The sequence below is a fragment of the Schistocerca gregaria genome, chromosome 9, assembly GCF_023897955.1.
Source record: "Schistocerca gregaria isolate iqSchGreg1 chromosome 9, iqSchGreg1.2, whole genome shotgun sequence".
NCBI classification, from domain to species: Eukaryota; Metazoa; Arthropoda; class Insecta; order Orthoptera; family Acrididae; genus Schistocerca; species Schistocerca gregaria.
In genome coordinates, this window is record NC_064928.1 from 213,507,748 (window position 1) to 213,523,540 (window position 15,793).

The window sequence follows — 15,793 nt, forward strand, 5'->3', positions numbered from 1 at the left end:
TTAGTGTTGTGCATTACTGCCTTTGGATTTTAAAGCTGACAGTGTTGAAGTGACTTACATGTGCAGGAGGTCCACTGTTCAACATAATTGTCATGATTAAAGCATAAGTTTTTCTCATTTTGCAATTGAAGTGTGTGTATAGCTGCAGAATATCAATACAAGACTATTGTTAAATAGTATTGAACGTTTATGTTTGTGAGGTTGATAGATAAGTAATCCACGGTACTCTCTTTACATACCTAATTTTCACATTTAGTAAAATTTTCTCATACAAGATTTGCTAACATGTTTGATGTCCAACTTCCCCTCCTGCGAATAGGCTGTCACTCCGCTTTACAGTACTTCGTGCATGGTCATTACGGGGCTGCAGTGGGTTGGAGGAAGTGACAAACAACTGAAGCGCATAAAATTTGAAAGCTCTTTATTCAGAAGGTCATAACTGGGTACTATCAGAATAATGACGCAGATTGTCGGATAGGATCAGTTGCTGGGGCTGATGTCTTGCAAATGTACTTTATTCTCCTTAAAATATGAGGCTGAGTTGGAGACATTTCCTTGTAACAAGAGAGAGGTACTGCATCAAACAAAAGAATTAGAGACAATATTTATCAAAGTTTTATTGTTCACCAAAAAGAGGCGGTGGTTGGGAGACAAAGTGAAAGTTTTGAAGCAGTAGGAAATCAATTTAGACATGCATGTTCCCAATCTGAACAAATGATTTAATATACTAGAGTACCCCCTATGCCTGGATCAGAATAGCAAACTTAATGACAGCTATTTGGCACTGTATTATTGTTGTTTTCTTTCTCTCACTGACTGCAAAAAGACTTTTGATACAATAAATCGCCTGCGGCTTAGAATCGAGTGCAAAGTAAGCGGAAGTTCTGAAAAATGTTGGTAGGTGCCGCCACAACTAACTTCTGCTGTCTAATATATGTAGCGCTACACAGGCATGCTTTGTAGGCACAAAGATAAATACTGGCGCCAAAACCTCTGTGTCAGTAAATAAACTAAAAAAGGTGGAAGACGAGCTTTTTTTCTTGGATTTGACAAGTCATTGGTAGATTTTTTTTAGGCATGTAGCACCAGTAGCACCCCAGGTGTCTTTGGTGGGTAAGAAATCAAAAGACATCATGCACAAAGGGGTGCACATGGTCCACTGTAGTACTCACATTGTTGACAACTATTGTGGCGCCTTCGAGGTCCAATGGAAGGCCAAGTATGTATCCCCCATAGCATCATACTCCCTCTACTGGCTTGTGTTTGTGGTGTGGCACATGTTTAATCCTTTACCGTATTTACTCAAATCTAAGCCGCACTTTTTTTCTGGTTTTCGTAATCTAAAAAATTGCCTGCGGCTTAGAATCGAGTGTAAAGTAAATGGAAGTTCTGAAAAATGTTGGTAGGTGCCGCCACAACTAACTAATGCTGGCGAATATATGTAGCGCTACACAGGCATTCTTTGCAGGCACAAAGATAAATACTGACGCCAAAACCTCTGCCTCAGTAAATAAATTTAAAAAAAAAGGTAGAAGACGAGCCTTTTTCTCCGCCCCAAGTTTTGACTACTGGATTTTCATACATTATCCAACGAAGTAAATACAAATTCCGTATTGTTCATCTTCGAATGTAGCAGAATTTCAATGTACTACGAAAATCCAACTGGCAAGACTGTTTGGGATGTTTGTCAATATGGCCAACTCTACGTTCTGAATTTTTTCCTACCTGTGAGAACAGATGGTTGCTAATAGGAACCTGATGAAATGTGAATCACATGCAGTATTCTCTTCACCATAAGAATAATACGAATATAAACATTTTGCCATGTATTCTTTCGTGTTTGCTGCTATCTCATGTAAATCCTGCCTGCCTAATAAAATACGAAACTAGAGTGAGGCAACAGCAAACGCGGAAGAATATACATATCGTGTCATGTTTATATTCGTATTATTCTTATGTCTAATAGTGATACAGTCAGAAATGAAGCACGGCAACTGACTATATTTTTAAATCTAAGATGACTCTAATTTCTGTGCAGAATTTGATGTACTAAAGAAGCGGCCGCAAAGATTTTAAAATGGAGAAAAATTTTGACCTAACTCTCATTCAGAACATGTTCTATAATACGCTGTCTATTTTTGGTTCTTGTTGATCATTATCAAAGAAAGCAGCAGTGTAAGTAACAACCAATTGTTTCGATAATGAGATGATTCCTTTCTCTCTCTCTCTCTCTCTCTCTCTCTCTCTCTCTCTCTCTCTCTCTCTCTGTTTTTAAGTGGAGGTAGCGCGCACAAAAGCAAGACATGCCGCGAGCGGCGACAGGCCGTAAACACGCACTATCCGAATGCAACAAACAATGCATGACACAGTACAGTAACACAGCTTAGAGTGACGTAGACACCTATTACAATGGACCAACTTTGTTTTGATTTGGGGGTGAAGCCTAAAACTTTTCTCTCCCCTTGAATTTTGAGACTCGGGTGTTTTTTTCCCCCCCTCCATGTGCGGCTTAGATTCGAGTAAATACTGTACTTTGGAATTTGTCCATTTCTAGTACTTTCTGTTACTTAATCTCCTATGCTTTCCTTGTAAATCTTTACCGATCCCTTGAATCCTGTTTGTCTTTATCTTCTTTTGATAAAGTATTTAGTCATCCGCTTAGTTAATGTAATGTAATTGGATAGATGATAAATCTATTCACCAAGCAGTGCCAGGAGAACACACACATAGATCTATTTACATTTGCAAGCTTTCAGGGCCAGTGGCTTCTTTGTATGGCAGAAGGGTTGAAGGAGAAGGAAGGGGGTGAAGGACCGGTGAGGTTTAGGAAATTGGGAGAATTTGGAAAAGTTGCCCAGAACTTGTAAGTCTCCCCTGACCCAGGGTTTTGGGTGGCTTTTCGGTGTTTTCCCCATTTCCTAAACCTGTCAGTTCTTTTCCTTCACCTGTGAGCCTTCTCTTTCAACCTCTCTGCCAGAAGGAAGAGCCACTGGCTCTGAAAACTTGCAAATTTAAATACCTTTATATGTGTGTTCTCCTGTTTCCATTTGATAAGTATATTTTTTTATTTATCCAATTTTATTATTTTCCAAAAAATTGATTGGTTTTGTTGATATCTTCAGGTAATATGTTATCATTAATGCTATACAAATGGCCAAAGAATATCAGTCTCCTCAGTTTCTCTATTTTCCATGTTTTTAGTGGTTTCGCCATTTTTCTTATAATTCTCCTTTCCAGTTTTTACAGTTTCTCTAATGTATGATTCAATGTATGTACTTGTATATAACTATTATGGATTAACCACAATACTTTCATGTTTTACTTTGAGGTGGTTAAATAGACATTGTTTGTTGCTAACATTTGTTATGGTACCAGAGTTTTTCTCCAAGCCTGTGGGTCATTTCCTTTGCAGCATGTTTTTTAAAGTCTTCTATTGAGTTAGTCCTCCCAAATATTTCAATTTTTTAACTCTTCTGTTTGAACAGTCATAGTAAAACAGCTTGTAGAGTCTTTCTGCTAGCAGTAATTTTACCTGCAGGTGAAAATTCCTGAAACTCACCACCACCACCACCACCACCACTACCACCACCACCACCACTGTTTTGCACAGTTTCCCACCTCTGGCAAGACTGTTGTGGAACAGAAGCCTTTCCATCGTCTTTAGTTTTACCATACCTCCCTGTTACTACTTTAGCCCAGTCTTCTCCTCTTTTCTAAATACTTTCTTCCACTTCTGTTAACCAATCACCAATAATCTCAGTCTCTTGCCTTCCATCTTCAACTCAAATATCTCCCTAGATACCCTTGTCTCCTCCATTCTCTTCACATGCTTGTGCATTTTAATCTTTTTTCGTCTATCTTCTCTTGTAGCGATTCCTTGTCTGTCATCTCTCTAAAACTTTCATTTCTCACATTTTCCATCTGTGTTACGCCTATCTGACTTCTCAGAATCTTGGTTACATTACTTTTATCCATTTCCCCCACGACACATGTTTCTGTACTGTACAACAGTATTAGTATATAATACATTTGGTATATCACTTTTCTGAGTGATTTCTTTGTTGCATATCATTCCTTTCATTTTTCTGTACGAGGGTAAATCAAATATAAATGGGATTTCTTTTTTTCTAATTTATTGAAAAATACAAGGCAAAAGTTATTTTCCTTCCTTCTTACTTCTTTAGAAATATATTTTTCCCAGAGAAGGAAGGTTTTTTATGCTACCATTGTAAAGTGATGCTGGTTGTGATAGGAGCTAGCAGCACACAAATTGCTCAGCACCCTCCTCACCTTCAAATCGTTGCCCTCCCAGAGCTGCTTCAAGTTGCACAAACAACAGGGCGATAGGTCGGGACTGTAGAGAAGCTGATCAGGTTGAGTCCAGTGCAGTTCATCAAGTTCTGAGTCTTAATAGAACCTGGCATTTTTGTGGAGGAAGATGGCTTCTCGAATCGGCTGGTCTCGTCTTTTGAGGCTATGCAGCTCTCATCTGGTTCATCACCCCCGATAGTAAGCATCATTGATTGCGCATTGCTCATGAAAAACAAAAATGAGTGAACAAAATGCCTCAATAGTTGAAGAAAACAGTTGAAAGAACCATGCTAGCTGAGAGACGAGTCGTGGCTTTCACTGGGATTGTCTCCCCTTTCCTCTGCCACTCCATACTCACTTGTTTTGACTCAGGAGTTAGTGGTGAACCCATGTTTTTTCACACGTCACAATCTTACTCAAAATGCATCATCTTTGCTCTCAAACTTTGTGGCAAGCGTCTAACAGACCTCCCAAATGTCTAAACTGTTGATCTGTAGTTAAAAGATGAGGGACCCCTCTGGCACACACTTCACAGAACTTTAGGGTGCTTGTGATGACAGCTTGGCAGCTCTCATAACTTATTCTGACCCTTTCTGTAATTTCAGATACGCTCATCCATCAATCTTCAAGAATATCTCGATTTGTGTGAATGTTTTTATCTGTAATGGTAATCTGAGTACAGTGTTCGTGATCCTGATTTTCCACTTGTTCTCATTGTTCTTTGAACTGTTTATGCCAGCTAAACACATAAGTGTGAACTATGCAGTCAATCTTCGGAAAGTGTCAATCGTTGGTGCTCAAGAACAAAAATACCATTTATATTTGATTTACCCTTGAATTATACTTTCCCAGGTACTTGAAGCTTCAAATTACAGTACCTAAGTCTAGTTAAAATGAAGAATTTTATATTTGAATTCAGGAAATTAGTTAAAAGGTAATGTGTAATTGCATTCTCAGTTCCATTATATCCTACTTGTTGAAGCAGAATAGGGCACTTGCAATATACGCAGGGCCCGATGGGAACACAGTCCATCACCGGTGAGAATGGTTCGCCGCTCTGTCTCCCTGTCGCCGCCACCCAGGAGCCGGCACAGGTCGCGTTCTCCACCTCTGCCCCCCAGGAGGCGTGGTGGAAGTCACGAGTGGAGCCCGTCGCCACCTCCACCTCCTCCTCATCACCGCCGCCCCCTGCCGAGCCACTATCCGCCCCGGGACTTGGGCGACCGAGAAGTGCACCACGTACGGGACTGGAGGTCGCCACCACCCGCCCCGTCTGTCTACGAAGGAGCCCATGGCTCTCACCAGGTGCAGCATTCGTCAGCATCCGGTTTCAACGTAATGGCTCCTGTTCAACAATCTGTTTACGGAGAGGTACGTGCTATCTGGAGATCAGAGTTAAGATGAATGACATTGATAGTTGATATTGAGTGTGGGGCAATTATTGTTGGTTTGATCTAAAATCTGATTAAAATTATTTGGCATCTGACATTTTTAATGCCGAAGTTTGGATGTTGTCTTGGCGAGTAGTGTGTGTATTCATCTTGTATTTGAGGAAGAAAGCAATTAGTGACTTGTATCAATCTTTACACATACAGGTGTTGTCCCAGAAGTACCCAAATTAAGAATGAAAACATAAACATTTTGGGGAAAAAAAATCTCTATTTCTTTACACAGTCTCCGTTCAGCTTGTTACACTTTTACTGGCAATGTTCTGTACTTGTGATACCCTGCATGTTGTGTGAACCACCGAGATCTACAAAATAGCTGTCAGCTGCAGACTCCACCTCTTCAGTTCTGGCAGTACCATTACCACTGAGCCATTTCTTGAGGTCTAGAAATGGAAAGTGATCAGAGAGTGCTAAATCTGGTGAAAAAGGTGCATGAGGAAGCATTTGAACTTTAAATCATTGATTTTGGCCACAGTGATAATGGATTAGTCACCTTTGGGCCTGCACCTTTTGTCCTTTCTTTCCGTGTCTGCAGTTAAATTATTGGATGTGGGTTCCATCTGTTTGCAAACACACTGTTCTTTCTGTTTACCCAAACATGTTTCAGCACCTCTGTGGCATCATCAGTGGGTCACTGTTTATGATTTTTAAAAAAAGATGTTTAAAAATCAAGGGGTGTATTAACTCACCAGTGGAATTCACACTTACGTTGCTTAGTTTGCAGGTGACAGGCTATCAGTGCAGGACTCTCCGCTCAGGGACTGGGTGTTCTGTTGTCCTAATCATCACCATTTCATCCCCATCGACGCGCAAGTGATGTCCAATCGAAAGACTTGCACATGGCGAATGGTCTACCCGTTGAGTGCCCTAGTCACACATGAGCATACAGTTGGTCCTGCAAAGCCATATAATGTAAAATCCCGGCAAGATGCAAAATTAACAAAAATTTTCTTTAGGCCTCACTTTGTTAAATCAGTTACAACTTGAAATATGTTCACTTCTTACAGTTTTCAATAAACAAAAATCCACGGTTCAGATAAAAAGAAAGAGCAGTGTGTTTGCAAAATGGCGGAACCCATATCCTATAGTAAGTAATAAGCGATGTGTGAACTATTGCATTGTTGTGATGCAACAGAACTTTCTTTTTCACTAAATTAGGCCATTTTTGCTTGTTTTCATCATCTAGACGCTGCAGTAATTTTCTGTAATACTCACCATTGATTGCTTTTTCCATGACTTTGCCTGCAGGTGGAATTGTCTGTGTCATCTTTAGAACTGATTCTTCCTTTTCAGTCCACTGTTTTGACTGTTCTTTCTTCTAAAGGGGGATATGATGGACTCATGTTTCATACATGGTTATGAATTGATGCAAAACTCAGATTTATTGCAGGGAGAAATCATCAAAACATGCAACTGAAACGTCCTCACAGTGCTGTTTTGGTCCATAGCAAATAAATGAGGCATCTGTCTTGCACGCAGCTTTCTTATAGCTAAGTTTTCAGTCAGTTTGTGTTGTACAGCACTTTTTCAAGTACCTATGATGCCTACCAGCTTGTGCAGTTTCAGTTGACTATCATCCGATACCTTTTGTGAATTTTCTCCATAATTTCTGGCTGGGTCAACTAATTTGGTGATGACTGTGATGTTTGTCTTAGCAGCTCATATGGCCCACTTAAATTCTGCACCCATTTTTCTACAAAGATAACACATTTGCAGCTGAAGAACTGAATATGAGGAAACTGATTTGTGTGCAGTACTGCAACATTTGCTAAAATGAAAAACAGTTAAGAAATAATGGATAAAATTAATTCATTTTCTGTATTTATGCCTACAGTCTGCTTTAAAATAGTTTTTATGTGTCAGTTAGCAGGGTGGACTACTATCACAAGAAAAACACACAAGGCAGCTGTACTGACATTGTCGGCTGCCACTGTGTAGCCATTTCTACTATGCAAAGCATTGTGCCCTCAATTCTAAGTGGGAAAAATTTCAGGGCACAAAAATTGCACCTAATTTAAGAAAACACATAACTTGATCCCTTATTGATATTAAGGAAATACTTTTTTTCCATGCTTAGTCACATTTCAGAGGTCAGTGAATAAGTGGACATCAGGATTTTATGTGGTTTTTGTAGGAGTTTGAGACAAAACCTTTAGGCTTGTTATGAGTTGAATATCAGCTAAACTACAAGAAGGAAGGAAGGAAGGGGGGAAAACCCACTGTTTTAAGCAAAAGCTAGTTTTTCACTGATCTCAGTATTTATGACACCATATCTCCTGAACTGCGTGTCGCGCAGTGATATAATTTTGCAGGCACATTCGTAGTGTATGTTGATACTGCCTGCAGTATGTGTTGTGAATAGAGTTGGTAGTAAAGAAGTAATAAAATAAAACATCATGCCTGATGTTGAAGTTTTACTGCATGAACAGCAAAAATGTAATAAGGAATAAATGTTCATCCTTTAATCATTTTATGGGAGTGGAGGGTGTCAGTGACAAAAAGTTTCATAAAAGTTATGTGTAAGATTTGTTGCAAGTTAGTAAGTGTTCTTATTTTCAAATGCTGGATGTATGTAGTCTGGGAAATTCGTGGGCTGTGAGAAGTGCTGCCTTCAGGCATCTACATAGGTTCTAAGTTTAATACTTGAATTATTGTATTAAATCTTTTATGTAAAGTAACAGCTCTTTATAAGTAGATTAGACAGCATTTTAAATTCTTGAACTTGGTCATTAATTATAGGAAATTATTAAAGTCAAATTTTTGTTGCCCCTGGAAGCTGTTACATAGGCATACTGCAACTGAGACCATGTTCAGTGATCCGGGTTAGCCATTTAGTAATACAGTATAGATGGGCTGTTTAATTTAGTGGGACTCACTCAACTTTTACTTCAATGTTTATTTTGCATTATTATCTAACCTCAACCTGTGGCATTTTCAAATACAACTGTAATAGCCAGTAGCTAAGCCAGTAAGTGTTCAGAAAGTTACCTCATTACAATGTACTGAAATTACAAATTTTGCAGTTGCCTACATGTGCACCACAGTTGTGTATATGTGATCATACACTGAAGAATATGGAAAGTGCTGCACCATGGAACACCCGTCCAATATTTAACAAACTTTGTGGACACATTCCTCACATAGTGGGTATTAAATGATACTTTTATTTTGTTCAAAACTGACCAACATCAGTATGGAGAGTGACTATTATGCTTGTGAATATGCTCCTGTATTTGCTGTGGGATGGAAGCAAGCAGCCTCTGAAAGTAATGTTGAGGGATTTCTTACCACACATGATACACATGTCGTGTCGGCTTCTGAAGATTGCTTGCTGGAGGCTGATAGGAAAGCACGTCTTCCCATTGCATCCCAGGCGTGCTCTATGGGTGATAAATTGGGGTAAAGGGCAATCACTTGAGAATCCGTAAATTCCTCAAGGTGTTTGTGGTGTGAACTAAAGTTTGCGGTCTTGCATTATTCTGCTGGAATATGCCTTTTGTTACCTTGGTTGGACAACAGGGATAACCGTTCTTGCCATATATTTGTGAGCATTTAGCCTCTTTCAACAAAGACTAAATCAATTACATTGTTGTTTCCAATAGCTCTGTGCACCATAATTCCAGGTGCTAGAGAGGTTTGGGTTTCAAAAATCATTGGTTCCTGTGATCTTTCTCCAGGTCATCTGCAGACACGTTGGCATCAATCTTGACTTGCCACAAACAAAAACGAGACTCGTGATTGAGCTCTACAGTATGTCACTCCATATCTCTGTTGACTCCGGTAGTACCTTGTGCAAGTCTGAGTTGCCTGTGGCATGGTGTCAGCAGCAAACAACACATGGCAACTCTTGATCTCGAGTCATCTTTCAGCAATCTATTCCAAACTGTTTGTGATAATATTCTACCTGTAACGTCTGCCGTGATTTCAGTTGTGATAATCTGTACCTGAAAAAGCCAATTGAACAGTGCAGTATTCTAGTGCTGCATTTCTTCTTGAGGAACCCATGCGTACTCTGCATACCACACTGTTGTTCTGAGTCCACACCGTCACCAATCGTAGCACTGCAGCCAGCTGTCTGTGCAACCTGTCTGTGTGACTCTCCCTTGTAGCTTGTGCCGATGATTCAACTTTTTTCAGATGTGGACGACAGTGCTAAGGTGCACACATATGACCTCTGTGCGAGCCCTGTTGCAGTTCTTTATGAAAAGTTCCAGTAATGTTACACACACAGTAGTCATCACCTGCTGATACTATTATTCATCTGTAGGAATAGCTTTTCTCCTTTACTGAAAATAAACTCACGTAAGTATTAAATTTTAATTGGAATAATCCACAGGCGTGGAAATACTGCATTATTAGTTTGGTAGCATGATGTTTCCATGGTGTAACAGGTTCCTTTTGTGTCAGTGTGTTTAAAACCAGTTTGTGTTTTGTGTGATGAGGAATTTTCCAGATTTGCAGGCATCACAGACCCTCCACGAACCATGGACCTTGCCATTGGTGGGGAGGCTTGCGTGCCTCAGCAATACAGATAGCTGTACCATAGGTGCAACCACAATGGAGGTGTGTGTGTTGAGAGGCCAGACAAACGTGTGGTTCCTGAAGAGGGGCAGCAGACTTTTCAGCAATTGCAGGGGCAATGGTCTAGGCATCAAGGGATCACCAATTTAGTATTGGAGGGCAGCATTGAGGGTAAAAATCGTAGAGGAAGACAAAGAGATGAATACACTAAGCAGATTAAGGAGGTTGTAGGTTGCAGTAGGTACTGGCAGATAAAGAAGCTTGCACAAGATAGAGTAGCAAGGAGAGTTGCATCAACCGGTCTCTGGACTGAAGGCCATAACATCAACAACAACAATGCTGACCTGTATTTTTTGTCGTCTGATTCTGTGCTTGCCTTGGCCTTTTGCTCTCAAAGTACACTAAAGTGCGAAAGAAACTGGGGTAAGCATGCATATTCAAATACAGAGAGATGTAAACTGGTAGAATACAGCACTGCAGTCAGCAACACTTATTTAACACAAGAAGTGTCTGGTGCTGTTGTTAGATAGGTTACTGCTGCTACAATGGCAGGTTATCAAGATTTAAATGAGCTTGAACATGGTGTTATAGTTCACACACGAGTGATGGTACACAGCATCTCTGAGGTAGCGATAATGTGGGGATTTTCCTGCACGATCATTTCATGAGTGCACGGTGAATGTCAGGAATCTGGTGAAACGTCGTGAATGTCAGGAATCTGGTGAAACGTCGTGAATGTCAGGAATCTGGTGAAACGTCGTGAATGTCAGGAATCTGGTGAAACGTCGTGAATGTCAGGAATCCAGTAAAATGTCAAGTCTTCGACATTGCTGCAACCAGAAATAGATCCTGCAAGAACGGGACCAATGACAACTGAAGAGAATCTTTCAACATGGCAGAAGTGCAACCCTTCCGCAAATTGATGCAGATTTCTATGCTGGGCCATCAACAAGTTTCAGCGGGCAAACCTTTGAATGAAATATCATCAATATGGGTTTTCGGAGCTGAAGACTCACTTGTGTACCCTAGGTGAGTGCACGATGTAAAGCTTTATGCCTTGCCTGGGCCTGTCGACTCTGACATTGGACTGTTGATGGCTGGAAACATGTTGTCTGGTCAAATGAGTCTTGTTTGAAATTGTATCGAGCTGTTGGACGTGGATGTATATGGGTATGGAGGCAACCTCATGAATCCATGGACCCTGCATGTCAGCAGGGGACTGTTAAAGCTGGTGGAGGCATGGTGTGTGGCATGTGCAGTTGGAGTGATATGGGACCCCTGATATGTCTAGATACAATTCTTGACAGGTGACACCTACGTAAGCATCCTGTCTGATTACCTGCATCCATTCATGTCCATTGTATGTTCCGATGAACTTCGACAGCTCCAGCGGGACAGTGCGACACCCCACACATCCAGAATTGCTACAGGGTGGCTCCAGAAACACTCTTCTGAGTTTAAACACTTCTGCTGGGCACCACACTCCCTAGACATGAACATTATTGAGCATATCTGTGATGCCTTGCAACTTGCTATTCAGAAGAAATCTCCACCCCCTCGCACTTCTGTGGAGTTATGGAAATCACTGCAGGGTTCATGGTGTCAGTTCCCTCCAGCACCTCTTCAGACATTAGTCAAATCCATACCATGTTGTGTTGCGGCACTTCTGCTTGCTTGCGGGGACCCGAAACGATATTAGGCAGGTGTACCAGTTTCTTTGGCTGTTCACTGTATTTTCTACCTCAACAGACAGTTGAAGGATGGAAATGGCCAAATCTCTCATTTGTCAGAAGAATTTTAAAAAAAGTGTGTGTATTTTTCGAAATAACTTGTTTTGTATCCAAAAAATTGAGAAGGTATGTTGACACCACAGAATTATGGTGCCCACTATATTCAGTAACGGGTTCCAATCATTGTGATCACCATGAGTTTAATCTGTCTCCAAAAACTTAGGAAAAGAAGCAGTATTGAAATGATCACATAATATAAAAAAGTATTTGTACTGCAGCTGTAAGTACAGTGTGTTGATAATGACCCTAAATTACGGATCCTGAGTGCCTGTTGCAGTTTCTTCATGTTTTTATTATGTCAGTCATAACTGTAAATTTTATTTGCTTCTTCTACTAACTGTAAGGACACAGATCAATCCGATAATGAACATACCAATCAAAACCTATTATCGAACTGAGTTAAACAAATTTGAGATCAAAGACTGTTTTGGTTCCCACATATTGGCAAACCTTGTGCTTGCCAGAAACTGACATTGTTTAAACCGTGGCTGTGTACAACATCAGCAAAACAGCAACCAGCCTCTGTTAACAGTACTGTTTATTTATGCAAGTAGCAATGTTGTGTGTAACAATTGACACCTGATGTGTCCCATATGATGTTCCAGAATCTCCACCACCACTTCACCCCGAGGTGGTAGCCTGAAGATGATCTTACCCATCCTAGCAAGATTAATGAAAAGTAAACAGAAAAAGCTGGCAGAAACCTAGACAAGCAACTTGTTACCCTCCTGACGTGTAATTGAGGGATACTGATGCCTCAAAGTACTATGTAGCTGGCTGTTCAGAAGAAATGACAATTGAGCTACAGACTGACTGAATTTACACTTAGTAAAAAAAAAAAAAAACCAAGCCTGAACTTCTTAAATACCAAATCATGCAAGCAATTAAACAAATATATACTATTAAGAAAACTAAATATGTAACTTGATTCTCTGGAGATGCGGCACAAAACTGAGCTGCTAACTACGACGATTAGAATGATTACTAGTCTCAAAACAAGCAGCTGGGTAACTGCTGCACTATTGACTGTTTGAAATACACTTACAAAATGTGAGATTAAACTCTGAGAGTCTGGGGCTGGAGGTCTCTGAATATTTACTATTTGCAAAGGTTGTCGAATCAAGTAAATAAAGCAACACTAGCAACTTCTGCAGTGGAAAACTACAGTATAAAGTAAATTCACTTAAGGCAAAAGATCAAATAATACAAATTCTTGCAACAAAAATATATAGCATCACTAAAAATAGCTAAATGATCAGCAACTGTTCACTTCAGCTCAGAAGTAATTTGCAATAGCACTAAACTAAACAATGCAAACAAACTGACACTATGGATAAGCTGCTGCTTCTATTTTAGTTTCCTTTTAAACAATATGCTCATTTAATTTCCTTTCTAGAGCGGATACAACTCTGTCTCAGCTCCTACATCGTACTCAGATTCTGGTGGATATCACGGCAATTACCAGTCTCAGGAATATGGCACCTATGAGTACTATCAGCAGCAGGGAACAGGCACATCGTACCCATCCCACGCACAAGGGGTAAGTGTTATGGATTTAGCCTTTAATTTTTAAATTAGCTTTTTATTGTTAAAATGTATCACAAAAATTCGTAGTCAGAAGATGTTACATAACTCTGTGAAAGGCTATTTTTAATATTGGTAACATAGTAGTGGTTTTACTTCACTGATTCGCCAAGCTGAAAAGATTTCTTTCTTGAGAAATTAGTTTACTTTTGTTGTTGTGGTCTGCTGTTCAAAGCTTGATGTTTTGCAGCTGCCCAGGCTGTTTCATGCTGTGCAAGCCTCTTCATATCCGAATAACTGCTGTGACTGCTTCTGAATTTGCTTACTTTGTTCATCTCTTGGTCTCCCTCTGTGAGTTTCTCCCTACACTTCCCTCCAATATGAAATTCATGATCCCTTGATGTCTCATAGCATGTTCTATCAACTGAGTGCCACAAGTTTCTGTTTTCCTCAGTTCTGTTCACACCTCCTCACTAGTAGTTACATGATCTGACATAATGTTCAGCATTTTTGTTGCACCACATTTTAGAAACTTCTACTCTCTTTTGGTTCGAACTGTTCATTAACCATGTTTCTTCCCCACAAGGCTATGTTCCAGACAGATACCTCTGGAAAAGAAAAGACACCTAAATTTATATTTAAATACAAACAAATTTCTCATTTTCAGAAATGCCTTTTTTGCCATTACCATTCTACATTGTATGCCATCTCAACTTTGGCTATTATAAGTTTTTTTACTCCCCAAGAAGTCAAACTCATCTGCTATTTTTAGTGTCTCATTATTCCTTCAACATTGACTGATTTAATTTGACTACATTCTATTATCCTTGTTTTGTTGATGTTTGTATTATATTCACCTTACAAGACTCTGTCCATTATGTTCAACTGCTGTACCAAGTCGTTTGCTGTCTCTGACAGAATTACAATATCATGTGCAAACTTCAAAGTTTTTCGTTGTTCTCCCTGAATTTTAATTCTATTCCAGATTTTTTTTTGTTTTCCTTTACTGCTTACTCAGTGTACAGATTAAATGACATTGGGAAAGTCTACGACACTGTCTCAGTCCTTTCTCAACCAATGCCTCTCCCCTTCTTCTCGAACCTTGTAACTGCCGCCTGGTTTCTGTACAAGTTGTCAGTAGTCTTTTGCGCCCTTCAGGTTTTCCAAAGAGTGTATTTTAGTCAACATTGTCAAAAGCTTTCTCTAAGACTGCGTAAGATCAGTAACGGCCCCCTCGTTCCGACATTTCTCCCAAACTGATCTTCTTCTGAGGTCAGTTTTGACAAGTGTTTCCATTCTTCCATAAATGTTTCATGTTAGTAACTTCAACCTGTCCATTTCCCTTTTTAAATTTGCCAACTTACCTGCCTGATTATGGGATCTTACATTCCACATTCCAACCTGTAAAGTGTCACTTTTGTTTTTCCGACAACACTTACCGAATAGTCCCTACCCTGAGAGCCCAATAGGAGCTATTTTACCTGCGTGATATTTTACCCAACAGGATGCCATCATCATTTAACCGTACAGTAGTCTACATGCTCTGGAGAAAAATAACAGCTGTAGTTTCCCCTTGCTTTCAGCCTTTTGCAGTACCAGTGCAACAAGGCCTTTTTGGTTGATGTTACCAGGCTAAATCAGTCAATCAGGCAGACTGACACTCCTGCAGCTACTGAAAAGGTTGCTGCCCTTATCCAGGAGTCACACGAGTGTCTGGTCTCTCAGCAGATATCACTACATTATGGTTAACTTACGGCGCTGCTAGTCCTGTGGTTGAGGCACAAAGCCACTGTATCATAGGAAAGTCCACAGTTGACGTGAGGGGGTAGGGATGAGTAACTGTGAGCTAGCAAAGAATACCCAACACAGGAGCATCAGTTTACTCAAAGAGATGCATATGGTTTTCAAAAACAGATTTTGCAGTCGCTTCAACTTCTTAATTCGCTCCATGAGTTCATCATCACTTTAAATATATACTGACAGCCAAAAAATTATGTCCACATGCTTAATAGTGTGTCAGTTGGTGTAGCGGTGATTCTGTGTGGCTTGGATTTGACAAGTCATTGGTAGATTTTTTTTAGGCATGTAGCACCAGTAGCACCCCAGGTGTCTTTGGTGGGTAAGAAATCAAAAGACATCATGCACAAAGGGGTGCACATGGTCCACTGTAGTACTCACATTGTTGACAACTATTGTGGC

At 40.1% G+C, this 15,793-nt stretch overlaps 1 protein-coding gene across 3 annotated transcripts in view; it reads left to right on the forward strand.

The window, feature by feature from the left end:
* LOC126292215 (zinc finger matrin-type protein CG9776-like) overlaps nt 1-15,793 on the forward strand; it is a 231,839-nt gene that overhangs the window by 68,180 nt on the left and 147,866 nt on the right. For all 3 annotated transcript variants that reach the window (XM_049986073.1, XM_049986072.1, XM_049986074.1), the window contains 2 exons: nt 5,322-5,682; nt 13,467-13,610. In XM_049986073.1, the coding sequence (XP_049842030.1) occupies nt 5,322-5,682; nt 13,467-13,610 (505 nt within the window). The remainder of the gene's footprint in view (nt 1-5,321; nt 5,683-13,466; nt 13,611-15,793) is intronic.